At 44.2% G+C, this 18939-nt stretch overlaps 1 protein-coding gene across 1 annotated transcript in view; it reads left to right on the top strand.

Annotated features, from left to right (window-relative positions):
* Nucleotides 1-18939, top strand: part of GDAP1L1 (ganglioside induced differentiation associated protein 1 like 1) — a 45155-nt gene that overhangs the window by 24475 nt on the left and 1741 nt on the right. Inside the window, exons 4-5 of the mRNA XM_053394138.1 lie at nucleotides 7345-7442; nucleotides 12876-12990. Of these exons, the coding sequence (XP_053250113.1) occupies nucleotides 7345-7442; nucleotides 12876-12990 (213 nt within the window). The remainder of the gene's footprint in view (nucleotides 1-7344; nucleotides 7443-12875; nucleotides 12991-18939) is intronic.

Raw genomic sequence — 18939 nt, 5'->3', positions numbered from 1 at the left:
TGCAGATTAGGTTTCAGAGTCAGGACGAATTGGCACCAGACTCTGTACTTGACCTACAAGCATTCATGAAACATTGACAATGCCTAATATAACTCCTCCACAAGGACGTCTCTTTAAATATGCACTTCTGCTCTGGACAGTGACTTTGTCACAATGTCACCACAGGGTCTTGCACTTTAGCGGCTCCAGATAACTCTGGATCCAACTGCTCAATTTACAGCTGCGTTTTTTAAAAATGTCCCTAAAGTTGGCTTGAGATTTGAAAATCAAACTAGGCTTGCCTTATACCTGAACCAGATTTCCACGGGAATGCCTTTCGTTACCACTTAGTCACCTGTTCTGGGCCTGGGTACAATTCCCTGTTCCCCAGAAGAACAGATAGTGCCTCCTGAAGCCCACAAGAATGTGGGCACAAATGTACCACGATATACTTAAAAGCTGAGGATTCTCAAAACAGACTCCCTCAGCCTAACCTACCTCCCAGGATTAAGTTCTGTTAGATGCTAAGTACAGTGGTACCTCAGGTTACATACGCTTCAGGTTGCATACACTTCAGGTTACAGACTCCGCTAACCCAGAAATATTACCTCGGGTTAAGAACTTTGCTTCAGGATGAGAACAGAAATTGTGCAGCAGCGGCAGCAGGAGGCCTCATTAGCTAAAGTGGTGCTTCAGATTAAGAACAGTTTCAGGTTAAGAACAGACCTCCAGAACGAATTAAGTTCTTAACTCGAGGTACCACTGTAATTGTGCCAGTACTTTATCGCTTACATGTCCACAAAACCTTTGAAAGGGAGAAGGAGAGCGGAGTCAGAAAACCAGAAAAAATTTGGCTCTGCCTCAGGATTCCTTCAGTCCCACCCTACGGAAACTCTCTTGGCCAAACCATCAAGTCCAGTGGTCATCACCTGCTACTGATAAACAGAGGTGTACCTAGGGTCTCTTGCGCCCTTGGCAAGGAGCTGTATCGGTGATGCCACCCCACCCCCTGAAAAAAGGCACTTTACTACAATAGACACATTAGAAATTACTGCATTTTACATGACCCAGGTATTTGAAGCATTCAGAGTGAAGGCAAGGCGAGGAGGAAGGGCAAAAAAATAAAATAAAAAAATGCACGCCTTTGTGCCATGGTGCAAGAAGCACAGGAGGCTTCTTCCACATTTAATCTTGCTGCAACAGTGGGGCTGCATGGCCACACACATATACATTATACACAATATAGTCTGATTTTGTGCCAAAGAAGCAAAGATCACCAGTGTCAAAGCAATGATTCTTCAACATCAACTTCGTTGGACAGGTCATGTTGTGCGGATGCCTGGTGATCGTCTTCCAAAGCAACTACTCTATTCCGAACTTAAAAATGTAAAGCGTAATGCTGGTGGTCAACAGAAGGGGTTCAAAGACTTTCTCAAGGCAAATCTAAAGAAATGTAGTATAAACACTGACAACTGGGAAACATTGGCCTGCGAGCGCTCCAATTGGAGAGCAACCTTTACCAAAGGTGTCATGGGGTTTGAAGACGCTCAAACTCAGGACAAAAGGGAGAAATGTGCAAAGAGGAAGACACGCTTGGCAAACCCTCACCGTGATCAACTCCCACCCGGAAACCTATGTCCCCACTGTGGAAGGATGTGTGGATTTAAAATTGGCCTCCACAGTCACTTATGGACTCACTGTTAAAACCATGTTCATGGAAGAAAATCTTACTCAGCTACAAGTGATTGTATAACAACAACAACAACAATTTATTACCTATACCTCGCCCGTCTGGCTGGGTTTCCCCAGCCACCCTGGGCAGCTTCCAACAAAATATTAAAAATACAATATAACATCAAATATTAAAAACTTCCCTAAACAGGGCTGCCTTCAGGTGTCTTCTAAAAGTCAGATAGTTGTTTATTTCCTTGACATCTGATGGGAGGGCATTCCACAAGGCGGGTGCCACTACTGAGAAGGCCCCTACCCACCAAAGTTGTACCCAGCCCTTATATGCAAATTAGCATCATGGGCCTGTGCGCCAAGTATTTTAATTACTAGCAATACCTCTCCTGGTGTCATGTGATCTTAGCTGCCCTTCCCTCCAGGAAACAGGCAGCTGTAATTTGCATTTGCTTTCATTTTCAGAGGAGCCTTCAAGGGTAGCCCCATGTACGGTGCAATTGCAGTAGTCAACAAGTGTACAGCAGTGTCTAGTTCTAGACAAAGGAAAATGCTCAGTGAGCAGTGAGTGAATGAATTAGCAAGCGTCTTCTCTCCAGGCTAAAGAGCAGATTAATTAGGCCAATAATGACCAATGTTTATCCTTCTCCTGTCCTGACATTGCACCTCCCTTAAGTAATCAGTTTTAATTATCACAGCATCATTGGCTCAGCAAAACCAAGGAATGGGCTGTAAATCAGCCTCCTAGTTGCCCTTTATTTCTCAACATTGCCAAAGTAATTAAGGACTAGAGCAGCCCTGTTACTCTCTTTTTTTCTCCATGGTGAACTTGATTGAATCAGGCCAGAGAACACAGCTTTTCCAATTTAGCCTTGCAGTTTTCACAGATGAGGTCAATGGGCTTTTATAAGAGAGAGAGAGAGATGATGAATGAGCATGATAGTGGCATTTGTAGAAATTTTCTGTAGCTTTGGTGTCAGGAGAAGCTTGAAGCTATAGGGATGGCATCTCAACTGAGTTGTTGTTGCATGATAGGAAACCTTGATGATCTAGTCAGTTTCTGAATCTGACTAGTGACCGCAGGACCTAAGGAGCTCCACACGGAGGTGATGCTATGCCTGCAAACATCCATTGCCAGGGGGACGTGAAGCAATCACCTTCACACTATACAAAAGGATGGTATCTCTGGGCTCACAATAAATGCGAAAGCAAATTTTAAATGCACAATTTGTAACTCCTCTGATCTTAAAGCATTATCGAGATATCATAAAAGCTGATGTCTCTGTGCAAGTTAAAATCATTCAGGTGGGTTGCAGTTGATCAATTTGGGTGTTTATTTTGAGAATCTATAATAGCTGCTGGAGAAAGGAAGATAGCCCCAAGAAGCCAAAAGTTGCTCCGATCTACCTCTCATTCATTATGGCAAGAAAACTCCACTTTGGCACAGTAGTGTGAATACAGCTAAATACTGCCCAGGTATTAATTTTATGCCTACAGTGGTACCTCGGGTTACATACGCTTCAGGTTACATACACTTCAGGTTACAGACTCCACTAACCCAGAAATATTACCTCAGGTTAAGAACTTTGCTTCAGGATGAGAACAGAAATTGTGCAGCAGCGGTGCAGCGGCAGCAGCAGGAGGCCCCATTAACTAAAGTGGTGCTTCAGGTTAAGAACAGTTTCAGGTTAAGAACAGACCTCCAAAATGAATTAAGTTCTTAACCCGAGGTACCACTGTATTTGTGTTCCCTTAACCCATTCTGAAAATATTGTGTATACCAGGGGTGGGGAACCATTTCCAGGGAGCAGGCCGGATGTTTAGGATACCCAAACCCAGCGGTGCCAGGTATAGGGGGTGGAGGGGGCTTAAGCTCTCCCAATATTGAGGGAGCAGCCACACACCCCCACCAGGCACCCTCCACACACCCCAGCCCTAGCCCCAGTCTCCGCCTGGCACAGGAGGCCTGGCACAGGAGAGCTTTGCTTCGCTCATCCCAGTTGCAGCCCAGGAGCAAGGCAGGGGCTGAGTAAAGCAAGCGCGGAGATCACCCTCTGCACACTGCATGACATGACGTGTTATACATTACCATGCCCCCTCAATGTAGGGGGGCAAGTGGGTGCCCCTGCCCAAACCTCACAGGTCATTTTGACAGGGGGCACTTCACCCACAGCAAAGCGAGAATGCAAACTGGATTTTCTAGACTACCCTCTCATTTGCCTTGTCCATATCAAACATAAATTGCAGCACCTCTGCCCTGTGAATATCCACATCTAGCCAAGCAAATGAATGCTCAACCAGGACTGCAATGGGTGGTGTCAAATAACCATACCACATCCTTTCCCAGTTCAGAATTAGAGTGGAAGGTAATGAATTGTTTTAATCAGAGGTCCTTCAATCTGTATCTTATTTTGTCACGAGTCTCTTTGATGATAGGTCTTTTACAAAAAGATTTCCCTGTAGCTTCAGGGCCAACCTTATCATGCTGTCTCTTAAAGTTCTGCTGAATTTCTGCAGTGCCAGACTGGATCAGAACTGAGGTACACTTTGTGCTGTCTCCTCCTGGCAAAGCAGTGCCAGTGCTAGACAGATATGGACATAATCCCCTAACATGAAAGTTTAATCTTAACTCCTATCCATATTCCATAACATAACCAGTCTCTCCAGAGCTCCCCATCATCATTTTTGCATACATTTAGCAGCCAAATACACACGTGTTTGGATGAAATTTTGACAAGTCTGTACAGTTTTGCAAGCAATTCTCCTTTTATAACAGATTTTTGGAGGATGCGGGTGGCACTGTGGGTTAAACCACAGAGCCTAGGGCTTGCTGATCAGAAGGTTGGCGGTTCGAATCCCTGCGACGGGGTGAGCTCCCATTGCTCGGTCCCTGCTCCTGCCCACCTAGCAGTTCGAAACCAGGACAAATTGCAAGTAGATAAATAGGTACCGCTTCGACGGGAAGGTAAACGGTGTTTCCGAGTGCTGCTCTGGTTCGTCAGAAGCGGCTTAGTCATGCTGGCCACATGACCTGGAAGCTGTACGCCGGCTCCCTCGGCCACTAAAGCGAGATGAGCGCCGCAACCTCAGAGTCGATCACGACTGGACCTAATGGTTAGGGGTCCCTTTGCCTTTAACATATTTTTGCATGTTATTTTTACTAATATTACATGCATTTTCATGCACACTTTCCATTAATACATGCATTTTTGTACACATATAGTCAGGTATCTGCATCAAGAAATTTGGGGAAGTGTGAATTTTGAAAGGTTAGCTGATTTTCAGTTGAAATATTGATTTGGATTAGGTAGCTTAGCGTTAAAATTCACAGCAAACGAACTTTATCCTACATTGCTACTCCCAAGTAACATTTGGTGAGTTCCTACACTGCATCATGGCTTCCAGCTTCTTGCATAACCAGCTAGATGGGGAATTAGACAATAAGATTCCTTCATGTCCTTGTTCAAGTAGCCAGCCGAACAGAATGGAGAGGTGCTTAAGTGAGATACTTGGTAGCTGGAGTAGAGAAAGAAGATTAATAAGGAACACAGGGAAAGATAAAGAGAAGGCCAGAGTAATGTGCTGGGAAATGAACATAAATTTCTGAATTCTTAGCTGAACCAACCGAGCATGAAGCATCTGTCTCTCCCCCCTGTTCTGACTTGGAATGGCATCCAGCCAGGGTGGGTATCATTAAGCCAAGGCCGCAAGGTGCCATAGTTTCATTTAGCTGCTGCAAATGACAGTTGAAAATGGTGCCCTATGTTGGCACAAACACATTGGCTAACCCGCGGCCTGCAAATGCTTTGCTGAGTCTGGGATAAGGTCACAGTAAGGAGACATCACCTTGCCGACAAAGGTGTATATAGTTAAAGCTATGGTTTTCCCAGTAGTGATGTATGGAAGTGAGAGCTGGACAATAAAGAAGGCTGATCGCCGAAGAATTGATGCTTTTGAATTATGGAGCTGGAGGAGACTCTTGAGAGTCCCATGGACTTCAAGAAGATCAAACCTATCCATTCTGAAGGAAATCAGCCCTGAGTGCTCACTGGAAGGACAGATCGTGAAGCTGAGGCTCCAATGCTTTGGCCACCTCATGAGAAGAGAAGACTCCCTGGAAAAGACCCTGATGTTGGGAAAGATTGAGGGCACAAGGAGAAGGGGACGACAGAGGACGAGATGGTTGGATAGTGTTCTCAAAGCTACCAACATGAGTTTGACCAAACTGCGGGAGGCAGTGGAAGACAGGAGTGCCTGGCGTGCTCTGGTCCATGGGGTCACGAAGAGTCGGACATGACTAAATGACTAAACAACAACAACAGAAAAGCTTCTGTAAAATGGTAGCAGCTATTAATATATTAATTCACAATGGAAAAATAAAGACTTTGGAAAGAAGAGGGTAGGTCTCAAGATTTATTTTTTTAAAAAAATCATATGCAAAGGACTTTTCTAAGGTGATGAGTGAATCTTCCAACCATAGCCTAGTCATAGTGCAATAGCCCTCCCAGTCCTGAATGTGAGACCCAGTCACAAGGATTTAGGCTGAGGCAAGGTGCTATACTGGTGTTTGCTGCTTATAAATATCAAACAAACCAAAATCAGGACACATCTGTGCTTTTGCACTTATTAGAGGTAGAGCTACCAGGTCCCAACCTGGAGATTATTTCTGTAACGTTTAAGTTTTTCATCTGAATGGTATTGTGGAAGAAATTTGATTCTGTCTGCATTTAAAGGCAAATCTACCAGATCTGCACTTTCCAAAACAATACACGAACCCTGCTCTTCAAGGCTGGTCAAGTTACTTTGGGAACCTGCTGGGGCAGAAAATCCCACAAGCACTTTTCCCACCCCTTGACAGTGAAAATACTGCAAGAAATAAAATATATTTATATCCCATCTTGTTCCCATCAAGGAACCCACTGCCCAGACCCAGATCTGCTTAGCTTTAGAAAGGTGGTAGCCCCATGTGCCTTCAAACTGTATTGTTGTCTGAAGACCTTAATTAAAGTCAGTAAGGCAGATTCTTAGAAGGGTGAGACATTTTTAGACACTTAACATTTTTGTTAAAGATAGCCATGTGTCTAGAGCAGAGGTTCCCAAACTGTGGTCTGCAAACCACATGAGTTTCACGTAGGTGGACCACAGTGTGTTTGTGAAGAATGCTTACAATTTGAATTCTGTAGAAATCAAATTGTAACACAATAAAATGCATGCAATTCCATATAAGAAATAAAAGAAGCAAAAAGGACACAATTAGAAGATTACAGTGGTACCTCGGGTTACATACACTTCAGGTTACATATGCTTCAGGTTACAGACTCCGCTAACCCAGAAATAGTGCTTCAGGTTAAGAACTTTGCTTCAGGATGAGAACAGAAATCGTGCTCCAGTGGCACGGCAGCAGCAGGAGGCCCCATTAGCTAAAGTGGTGCTTCAGGTTAAGAACAGTTTTAGGTTAAGAACAGACCTCCAGAACGAATTAAGTACTTAACCTGAAGTACCACTGTATTTGGTACAACACATTACAATTGCTGCAACAGGCAGAAACAAAATCATTAAGTGGTCTACCGAGACCCTCAGCAATTTTCATGCGGTCCGTGGGGAAGGGGAATTTTGGGAACCATGGGTCTAGGCAAGATTGGTCACTAATTAACCCCAATCCATTCTCTCCTACTTCCACAGGACATTTAGTTAATGCCAGCTCAGACCTGATGAAATTAGACCATGAAGAGGAGCCACAGCTATCAGAGCCATACCTTTCCAAACAGAAGAAGCTCATGGTGAGATGCTCATAGCAGCACACACACAACATTTAATCTGTTTCAATCTATTTTTAGTTTATCATTGTTTTTAATTCTTTTTTGAGTGTTTTAAATAACTGTTTTAAATAATACTTTTATTGTTTTCATAAACTTCTATGAGGTGTGTTGGGGTTTTTTAAACAATGAAGTGGCATGCGGATTTGGATGGCTGTTTGTACTGAAGACGACAGATGTTTAACCGAATCCAGTTGTGCTGGAGTTGAGTGTTTTCTAGCAAACTAAAGCTTCACAAATGGGGTTGTCAGTTCAGATCCATTACCAGTGCTGCTGCTTGCCATTTTGCCTGCCATCGCTACCCTAACAGGGCGACCAGATTCAAAAGAGGACAAGGCTCCTGCACTTTAATAGCTGTACAGAAGGGGGGATTTCTGATGTACGTAAGAAGGAATTTTAGAGTTGGAAGGAAGGGACCTTGGAGGTCTAGTCCAGCTACCTTCTCAATGCAGGATCTACAACACAGGATGCAACTACAGTATCCCTGACAGGTGGTTGACTAACTTTTGCTTAAATACTTCCAATGAAGGAGGGCCGACTACCCAAGGCAGTTTGCTCCACTGTTGAACAGTTTTTACCATTAGGAAGTTCCTGTTAGAATTTCCGCTCTGTGATTGCAGTCATGGGATTGTTGTCTATCACATGATGGTGTATGTTTTGACTCCGCAGAGTGAGAAGTGACGGAGACAGGATGTTTGTGTTACTGTGTTCCATGAAGTGGAAGTATTGTCCTTTGTTCTTTTTCTCTTTGCTGTCTGATGCCAGAGAGAGAGGGAGCCATGTTGCAGTGCTCCGTGTGTGTTTATATGTAAACAAAATAGATTAGCCAAAATGCTGAGTTGCTGAGGTCTGTTACGCAACTGCGCAAACTCTGTGGATCCCTAAGTGTGCCGATATCTGTTGGCATCGGTCGCTGTGATGTTTCAGGCAGAAGAACATCTAAGGTTGGGCTGAAATCTGTTTCCGTGCTATTCCCACCCACTGGTTCTAGTTCTGCTTTCTGAAGCAGCAGCAAACAAGTCTGCTCCATCTTTGGCAGCCCTTCAGAGATTTGAAGACCGCTCTCCTGCCCTAATATTCTCTTTTCCAAGCTAAACACACCCAGCTCATGCAACCATTCCTCATAGGACTTCCATTTCCAGACCCCTCACCATCCCAGTTGTCTTCCTCTGGACATGCTCCAGCTTGCCAATATCCTCTTTAACATGTGGTGCCCATAACTGGGCCCAGTACTCTAGATAGCACCTGACCAGCACATAATAAAGCGGAGTTATTGCTTCTCATGACCTAGACACAATGCCTCTGTTAGTGCAGTCCTGGCACAGGTTGGAAGTTGCTTTTATGAACACAACCCTGAATATTTGGCCTTCCGAGCACCTCTTCTCACAACAGATTTGTCAGATGGTGGTGTGGTTGCTCGAGAGCAAACAAGCAAGACTCCGACCTGTCTTTTCCAGGCTTTATTCTTAGTGCAAAACTATTTACAGTGAAGAGCGTCGCAAGTTCATGTCTGGCTCAGTCGCTAGCAGAATCTGGGAGTGGGCGGTCCTTGTACCTCCCCCAGCATAACAGTCGCTTGGCCCCCAACCCTCTCCTCCCCTCCCTGCGCCGAAACCTACTGTGCAGAGTGGGCGCTGGCAAAGGGGTACTTCCCTCCTCTACGGCTTGCTCAGGGTCGGAGTTGAGGCTCTCCCTAGCATCCCCTGGTCCCACCACCTCCTCCCCACTGGAGGTGGGGCTTTCCTCCTCACCAGAGGAGGAACTGCTTTGCAGGACTTTCAGAGGTTCCCTATTGTGGGAGTCATAAAGCCATAGCAGTGGCTTGTAATATTGCAGGGTGCCCCCTGACCTCGTGACCAGCACTCCAAGCTTTACAATGTATTGGAATGTATTGACCTTAAATGGAGTTGTGTTTCCTCTGGGCAGTGATGACCCTATATGGTGATGTGTGTAATAAAAGCCTTGACCGGATGAGGTAACGATTTATTGAGGTAACATTGGCAAACGGCCATGCGGCTGGAGAGAACAAAGGAGAATAAATCGGAGGAGGGCAGAGAAAGGAGCTGCTCTTATCCATCATGAAAATATAGCTGGCTTTCTGTGTCATTTTTCTATGCTGTGCGCCATTTAATGACGGCTGGACTCCGTCAAGTGGTGCCCTCTCTGAGGAAAACTAAAAGAAAACAGTCTGAGGCAAACTAAGAGGATTTTAAAAGAAAACCGTGTGAGGTTCTTCGATTCACACAACGGCAATCATCGACTCACTACGTCCGGCAAGGGTTGCAAAGCGCTGAAGCATCTTAGGATCCCGGTGAGTCGATCCCTTTTATATTGATTTTAGAAAAATGGGCAGCTCTCTGTCTATTCCCCAACAGAAATTTTTAAAAGACTTAAAATTTCTCCTCTCCTCCAACAAATTGGAAGTTCCTGAGGGTGATTTGATACAGCTCATTCTGGCCATCGATGAGCGTTGCCCCTGGTTTCCTGCAGATGGAACTTGGGAATTAAAACATTGGGATAAGATTGGAACACATTTTCACAGACACCCCAGCATTGGTGTTCGGATTCTAAATACATGGTGCAAGGTTCGTTACGCCATGGGCTCTTTATCTCCAAAAAATATCTCCATGGCTGTATTGCCAACATCACCCCTGGCTTCTTTAGTCCAGCCTGCTGTGATGCCGCCTGTTCCAGCCCTCGCCTTGCCAGCACCCCCAGACCCCAAGCCTCCGGACTACAGTTCCTCACCAGAGGACCCAATCCTGCAAAAATACCATGGTCTGGCTGGCAATGATCCTACTCTCTCATCGACAGAACCAGCCACTCCTTTTCAATGTGCAGTACTTGCCTGTTCCTTAATTCAGGATACTGTGGCATTTCCCGTTATTGTGCCCCCTGCTGGTGCTCCAGCAGGAACTCAAGCCCAGCACCAACCGTTTGACTTTAAAATCTTGAAAGAGCTGCAATTGTCAGTAAGGACAAATGGACTCCAAGCCCCATTTACACAGGCTCTTTTGGAAGCCACATTAGCCCAGCTTTTGTTTCCAGATGACATCAAGCTTTTGGCACATACAGTTTTACCCCCATCAGCTGGTGTATTGTTTGCCCATGAATGGGAAACTGCCTGCTGTGTTTATGCCCCGGCTTTGTTACAACAAATCAGAGGGAATAATCCAAATATTACCCTCGCAGACGTCCTAGACGCCATGATGGGGCGTGGTCCCTTTCTTCAGGCTTCAGTACAAGCCACACTGCTGCAAATCTTATTGAGGGACACTGCTCTTGCTGCTAAACAAGCAATGAGAAAAATCCCAGAGCCCAGTGTTCAGTCTAGATGGGGGTCGATCAGGCAAGAGGCAAGAGAATCATATTCCTCCTTCATGGACAGGCTGCTTACAGCAGTGAGTCGCCAAATTGAAAATCCTGAAGCCAAACAAATAATTATCAAACAATTGGCCTTTGAAAATGCCAATGAGGATTGTAAACTTGCATTGCACCCGATAATACACAATCCTACCACAGACACAGCAGCTATGCTTCGCATTTGTCAGTCTGTTGGTACAGCCACTCATAAAGCTCTATTGTTGGCGGCAGCGTTAAATAAAAACCAGCTTGTAGCCACCGATACAACATGTTTCCAGTGTGGCAAACCAGGATCACCGATACCCCAGTGTGGGTAGAACAGGGGCTCTACCAAAGAAAAATCCGCAACAACGGCACCAGCTTGTTTCTGAACAGCTTATTTTTGAACAATTGACTTTCGGCCACATTGAATCGTCTTCATCCCACTGGCCCCAGCAGACAGGAACGGTTTGCTTTTACATTGCCAGTATATAACAATTTGCAGCCCACCCAGCGATATCAGTGGGTTGTCCTGCCTCAGAGCATGCGGAACTCCCCTACACTTTGTCAACATTTTGTGGATGAAGCATTGAAACCTTTCCACATGCGCCACCTAGAGGTGCTGCACACGAACTGCATCTGGCAGTGTTTGCCTTCCTCACCATTTGCCTTGCCATCCTTTCCTGCACCGTTATACAAGGAAGAGAAGCAGACGACCCAGTCCAGTTGAAACCACCATATTTCACCTTATCAGCTGGCAAGCCGCTGTCATCAGAATCCTACTCTGGCTGGCAGCATCCACGGCTCAGCCACTCTCGAACTATAAGAACAGCGTTGTTGAATAAGACGTTTAGGGGAGAAAATTATCATAAGATATGGAGGGATAATATTTTTGTACAAGATATGATTATGTTTACCAGTTTATTGAATGCTTCTAGATGCTGGCTGTGTATGCACATGCCCCCTTTTGCCAGTCATTCAGGCATAATGCTTCATGGTGTGCCTGTCAATGGATCTTTTCGATTTACAAATATTATATCCCCTAAGCAATCTTTTTGGCCTCCAGTACACTTGATCCTCCATCAGCCTGCCCCCATTTGTTTTCAAATTAAAGAGGGGAAAGAATCATGGGGCATATATCCAAACTGTCAATATACATTGAAATTCACTTTTAATAGCTCTTGTGACCAATCTCAGTGCTATAGGAGTGACACCAGTGCATGGCTAATAAACTAGAAAGGAAGCCTACCATGCAGCTTGGAATCAGAATTCTTATATTCTTGGCTTCCGGATGGAAGTTGGCTTCGACATTTATTGATTTTAGTGATCCTTATAGTAGTTATTTGCGTTATTTTGTGTTGCTGTATACAATGTATTCCTTCTTTAATCTCTGTATGTACTGCATGGTTCTCCAGTCCGCGGCTCGCTTCCGGTCTCACAAGAGTCGCTTATCGCACTCGATATAACCGTATTGGTACTGACATTTATGACTCTGATTAATAAAATAAAGAAAGAGGGCATGTGGGAGTCATAAAGCCATAGCAGTTGCTTGTAATATTGCAGGGTGCCCCCTGACCTCGTGACCAGCACTCCAAGCTTTACAATGTATTGGAATGTATTGACCTTAAATGGAGTTGTGTTTCCTCTGGACAGTGATGTCCCTATATGGTGATGTGTGTAATAAAAGCCTTGACCGGATGAGGTAACGGGAGACATTGGCAAACGGCCATGCGGATGGAGAGAACAAAGGAGAATAAATCGGAGGAGGGCAGAGAAAGGAGCTGCTCTTATCCATCATGAAAATATAGCTGGCTTTCTGTGTCATTTTTCTATGCTGTGCGCCATTTAATGACGGCTGGACTCCGTCACCCTATAACAAAACTGCCCTTCCACCTCTCACGTCTGAGCTGATGGCAGTTCCCTGACAAGATTGATCAAAACAATGATGAGGCTTTTCAAAGTCGTTTGTTTGTAAAATATCCACTACGTTCAAATTGTGTGGCAACACATCCTTCTTGTTCAATTTTGATGTAAACATTTACTGTTTATATCTAGGCCAAGATCCTGGAACATGACAATGTGAACTACTTGAAGAAAATCCTGGGTGATCTGGGAATGGTGCTAGATCAGATTGAAGCTGAGCTGGAGAAAAGAAAAATTGAATACCAAGGTAGGCATCATTGCTGTTGGGGACATTATTTTCTAAGTCTGCTGTGAGAGACTATTGGAGAGCAAACCTTATTTGGCAGGTAAAGCTAGAGCAGATTTTGTTAGATGAGGTACAATCCATTATCAGAAGGATGTTATATTTTGCTGTCAACTATTAATGATTATTAGTAGCAGTAGTATCATTTATCTGCTGTGATGTTATCATCACTAAGGCTTGGCAAGTCCAGCTGGCCATAGCAGATGACTGGACAAAGGGACTCACGGAACAAAGAAACAGGCAGTGCAGAGGCTGCATCTAAAGAAAGACTGAAGGTAGCGGCTGGGAACCTCAGACCCTGGGGCTAAATGCCATGCTTGGAGTTCTCCAGGCTGCACCCTCTTTCCCCAAGTCATTCCCTTCACCACCTTGCTTTGTGCCCTCCTTTAGTACTTTTGCCTGGTTGGAAAACGTAATTGAACCACGGCTTTTGCTTGCCTGAATGGAGGAGGTGTGTGTGTGTGTGTGTGTGTGTGTGGTGCCCTGTGCAAGGCCAAAATTCGGCTCCCCCCCCGACACCTCTCACCTTCCATTCAGTCCAGTTCAATTCACTACATCATACTTCAACACCTTGCAGCACCCCCTAAGCTCGGCACCCGATATGGGGGAACCAGCCGTGTTGCCCTAAATCCCTCTCTGACGTAGACATCTCAAGGACAATATAGTTGCATTAAGCTAGCGCTGCTTCCCTCCGCAACATCAAAACCATTTGAAGCCTCTTCCTCAGTTCAGGCCCACATCTCCTTCGATCAAGACCAGCAGGCATTTGTTTTGTTTGCGTCCAGCTGTGAGTCAGGTTTGACTGTGTATTCGTGCCAAGAAAAATACATTAGGAACAAGAGAGAGAGAGAGAGAGAGAGAGAGAGGGAGAGAGGGAGAGAGAGCGCAATGAGTATGCTTTGAAAATCTCCTGTTGAGAATGGCTCAGAAGGGTTCCATGTTCTATAAGGGTCCTGCTACTTTTCCCAGATGAACCTTGACTGTTGCACTGACTGCAGCAACTCTTTAACACATTGTCATATCATGCTTCAAAGAGGGCACCTATAATACTTAGTTAGGGCTGCCAGACATCCGGATTTTCCTGGACATTACTAGGATTTGAAAGGCGGAATTGATGTCCGGGGGGATTTCCAAAGAGCAGCGCTTTTGGGGTGTCCTGGTTTTTACTTTTTGAAATATTGCAACCCTAACATAGTGAACCAGCTAAAGGCTCAAGCCCAGAGATGGAAGGCACACCATGAGAGTTTCCTGTACAAATGTACACTTCTGTTAATGTGCTAAGAAAGTACAGGGATAAGTTTGATTCAATTCACATTTAAAGGTAAAACTACCTTATTTGCACTTTACAAAACCATATATGAACTGAAACACAACCGCCCTTCAGAATTTTCGCAGTTCACCAAATATTGCGGTGTAGTTCCCCACCCATGTAACGTGTACAAAAATGCATACACGAGGGTAAAAGGTGCATAAAAATGCCTATGTTGGTGAAAACTACAAAAATGCATCATATTTTTTTATTCATTTTATTTCATAAAATTCATGCACTGCTTGATTGTAAAAAAACAAAAACTTAAAGTCATATTAGGCAAAATCACTTTGCAAAAAAGGTGCATATTTCCCAAAATTTCTTTGCAAAAATTGTATATTAGGATAAATTTGCTGAAGAATTTTCATGAAGCCTTAAGAAAAATACTTTGCAAACTGATATGGAAATATGGAGAACTGTACTTAACACTGGAAAAAATGAGAAGCCAGAATTGACAGTGTTAAAAAATTGATATATATATATATATATATATATATATATATATATATATATATATATATATATATATATATGTTTAATTACTGTTGAAAAGGATATGTTAAAAAACATATATACCGATATATATATATATATATATATATATATATATATATGAAGCCAGAATTGACAGATCTACCCATCCCAAGTGCTAAATTAATGCCAGCTATGCCTGCCATACTGCTGAATCCACACCCAGTTAGTCACACTTTAGTTGCAACAAAATCAGTTTGAAATGCTAGTTGTGACTAACTTGTTCTGTTTATTTCAGTGGGACCTAAGTGTGACTACCTTGATCTGGATAAAAAAAACAGTGATATATACTCAGGCAGGAGTTTATACTATGTTTTGCAACATGAACGTTCTATGGGTGGTTATTTCCTTAGTGGTTCTTCTAATTTAATCATAATGTTAGGGAGCTTGCACGCATCATTTCCAAAATTCATAGTACTAGAGGGACAAGAAGAACCTCATGAAACAATTACTTCTTGTTGAAGGGTTTTGTTTTTTTAAATCAATCAATCTAACTTTCTGCTTTCTGCCCATTGCCTCTGTTCACTTCAGCTCCAAAGCTTGCAGGGTTCCATATGACATCAAAGCTCTGGTGGCTGTGATGTTACAGTATGTCATGTCACCTGAGCCAATTGAAGCCAAAGATGTGCTGACACCCTAGTGCAGCATTGATTAAGGTTTCCATATTCTGGGGATCAAAACCCAGACACCACTCACCATCCCGCTTCTCCATCTCTCGCCCCCTCCCTGCTGCTAACCCCTTCCTCGCCTGCCTGTTCCCCCGTTCTTCCCTCCCCTCTCACCTTTGCTGTTTTCAGCCTCCTGCTCATGATGGGAGGCTGAGTGGCCCCAGGAAGGTCATGCAAGGCCAGGCGAACGCCAGGAACAACACCAGGCCTAGCACGACCCCCAGCAAGCCGCTCCAGGCCACCCAATGTCTGCTTCCTGTTCTGGGGCACAGCGCCTTCTGAGCATGCAGGTGCCCCCCCCCAAAAAAAACAGAAACAGAAACAGAAAAAACCCAAACCTGGACATTTAATCCAAAATGCAAAAATCCGCCCAGATGATGGTGCTGGCCCCAAAAAACTGGATGTGTCTGGGAAATCCCAGACATATGACAACCCTGGCGTTGATTCTCTGATGTCATAGACAGCTGTGTAAATTTAGGGCCTGACAACTGACTCACTTGCAATAAGAAACAGAGGCATATTTGGAGAATCAAAGGCATCAAAACAGGCAGGACAAACAGAAAAGAGAAAGGAAGAGGAAGAACAAAGCACTGGGTTCAAGAGAACTATTGGGGCAGGGATTCATATGAATACGGCAAGTGACTTCAGATCGAGAAAAAACAGCACCCAAAGCCAAGTGGAAACAGAAGTTCTGAAATAAAAATTATCTCTGCCAGCTCCCTTCACACTCCTAGAATCTTACAGTTTATGGCGTGTTTGTTTTTTCCTAACACAATGTACCCACTGAGCTTGCAGTCTGAGGTTGAAGATCAGCACAATTTTTCTGTTGAAAACCCCACCCACCCCCTGCTGCTTTTGCTCCCACTGGGGAAAAGATGTGGGTAGTTTTGACCTGAAGAGAGTTTGTGAATACATATCTGCCCAATAAATAGCAGCAGGGAACTTTTCACATAGGAGAGACATTTTTAACAGCCTTTCCGGTAGAGAGAATGGCTATTAAAAACAAGTCCTTCTCTGCAGAAGACTGACATTTCTAATAACTGCACCTGCCAATGTATCCCAGGGCTGGCCTGCAGAGGGGTTTTCTCTTTGGCTTTGAAAGTCAGCCAGGTTCTAATCTCTCAAGCCGCTTCTTATTCTCTCAGAGGCTATGCTTGGAAAGAAAAAAATATACAGTATCCTAGCAGGCTTGGTCGAGCCACATGCAAAAGTGCCAAGGTGACAGACATGACAGTGCGAGGCACCCAGTAATTATGAGTGCAATATGCGGCAAATTAGGAGGCAGAGAAAGAGCTATTTTTGGGTACCACATTTTATGCATAAAAATGTGCCATTGTTATAATAACGAGAGCTGCTCATGTTTTCATTCTTCAGTGTCCAGCTTCTTCCTTATTGTCTCTAGAAGTTAAATTCTGGAGTGGGCGGTGGATAAATGTTGCATCCAGCGGGCATCCGTGTTAATGCACGGCAGGAGTAAACTGGGAAAGAAGGTGCAGCTACTTCAATTACCTGCATATGCATTGTGTTAATGTGGGGCATTAGACCTAGAGGGTTGCTTGAAAGGTTCTTTAGAAAAAGGTGACAGATGCCACCTGTGACAGCTGGCTGATTATCATTGTTGTGGCTTGCTACCCAATCTTCAAGTGGTGCGAGATTCCAGGGATTCCAGACAAACACTCAGGGTTCGTGTTTCCTTTTGGAATGAGGCACAGCAGAGACTGTGGTGTCTTTATGATATATGGTGAATTTACACATATATACAACCTGAGCCCATGATGGAGGGGTTCACAGCATAATCACCCAAAGAGGGCCTTGCTTCCCCCATAGCTTGCAACCTTGGATTCAATAAGAAATCAAGCATCGCTCTGGCTCTCTGGCTTCCCAGCCTGCTACTTCCTTGCTTCTAGCTCACATCACTCCACTCTCAACTCTGGCCTTTGTCTTTCTAGATACCAGCCAGCTAAGGAAGGGGGCTCCACCCATTTTTCTCCTGGCACTGAGCCACTCCCTTTGTTTCCTTAATGGCCCAATACCCAAACTACCACCTCCACTAGGAAGCTAGTCCGGCTATTCCAGGAATTTGAACCTTTGCTTAAATTTTCACAGTTGCTGGATCCAGGAATTAGAAGGGTCTAGGCATATAGCTTTCTCCCTACACCAAACTCATAACATCATTAGTATCACCATCATCATCAAGTATTTATATCTCCTTTCTAGAGACATTGATGTAAATTGCAAAATATTAATAAATTGAAACAGAAGGAAAGTGCAGCTTGTTAAGGATTCTAAGGTTTATTTGGAGAAAGCAACTTGCTTTAAAGTACAGTACGGAGGGACCCTTAATCTCAGGAAGTGGGGTGTCTGTGTATCACATGGCGAATTTTCTCCCTTTGGGAATGAAACCTGACAACAGGCTTCACTATGCAGGCAGTAGGCTAGTATTCACTTTTGCAGGGGGTGGGGAGCTAATTGGCAACCGACAGAGACCTTGGATTCCAGCTGCCAAGGTTGGGCTGGGAGAAAAGAGCCCAACAAATTCGCCAGCACAGTGGGGTTAATTGCTCCATTCCAAAGAGAGGAAACGTTATTGAGTCCTCATATGACTCACCCTGAAGGCTCCCCTCTCCACTGCCTCACTGCAGGTTTTTCTTTGGGCTAAAGATTAGCTTGGAGAACCAAAACAAACAAGCAAGGTGTTACAATTTTTTGAAATTACATCCCACCTTTTTGGGGGATTAGGAAGGCCCGTAACCTTCAGAATTGCCACCGGACGCCACAAAGATTTTGATGATGGATGACTTCACAGTTTCAAAGTCTGCTGCAAATGCTGTTGCTATAGGTTTTTCATTCACGGTAGATTCATCAAATTCTGCTAAGATCAGCAGGGGAAGAGGCAACACAGCAGGAAAGGGAAGCCTTGCCCTGCCTATCTTCTTGTTCTAGTACCGGTTAAAGGAGTTTTCACACCAGACAAATGACCTCTGATTAAATTTAAATTTTAATTGCAAATTAAAATCCCTCTGTCTCTGCCCCTGCATATTTCAACTGGCCCCAAACTGAAGAGCTGCCCACCATGTAGGCTGCAAGGAATGGCTGGTTTTCTCTTTCTCTGTACCAAAATTGGTGAAAATCTAGAGTGGCCAGTTAGGCTTCGCCGAAAAGAAGACAAAAGTGGGTGTCAACTTACATTGTTGTTTTATTGTTGTTAGCCGCCCTGAGCCCAGCTTCGGCTGGGGAGGGCGGGATATAAATAAAATTTATTATTATTATTATAAAATCTCTGTGTTGATTGATATGCATATATGCAAATTTAGTAATTCAGATAGCAATCGAGTACATCTAACCATAACTGGGTGCCCTATGTGCCTGCTCAGTTGATTTGGCCTCTGCTCTGCCTACTTTATA

The sequence above is a fragment of the Podarcis raffonei genome, chromosome 6, assembly GCF_027172205.1.
Source record: "Podarcis raffonei isolate rPodRaf1 chromosome 6, rPodRaf1.pri, whole genome shotgun sequence".
NCBI classification, from domain to species: domain Eukaryota; kingdom Metazoa; phylum Chordata; class Lepidosauria; order Squamata; family Lacertidae; genus Podarcis; species Podarcis raffonei.
Note: the sequence above shows the minus strand (reverse complement) of the source record. Positions and strands in the feature narration are given on the sequence as shown.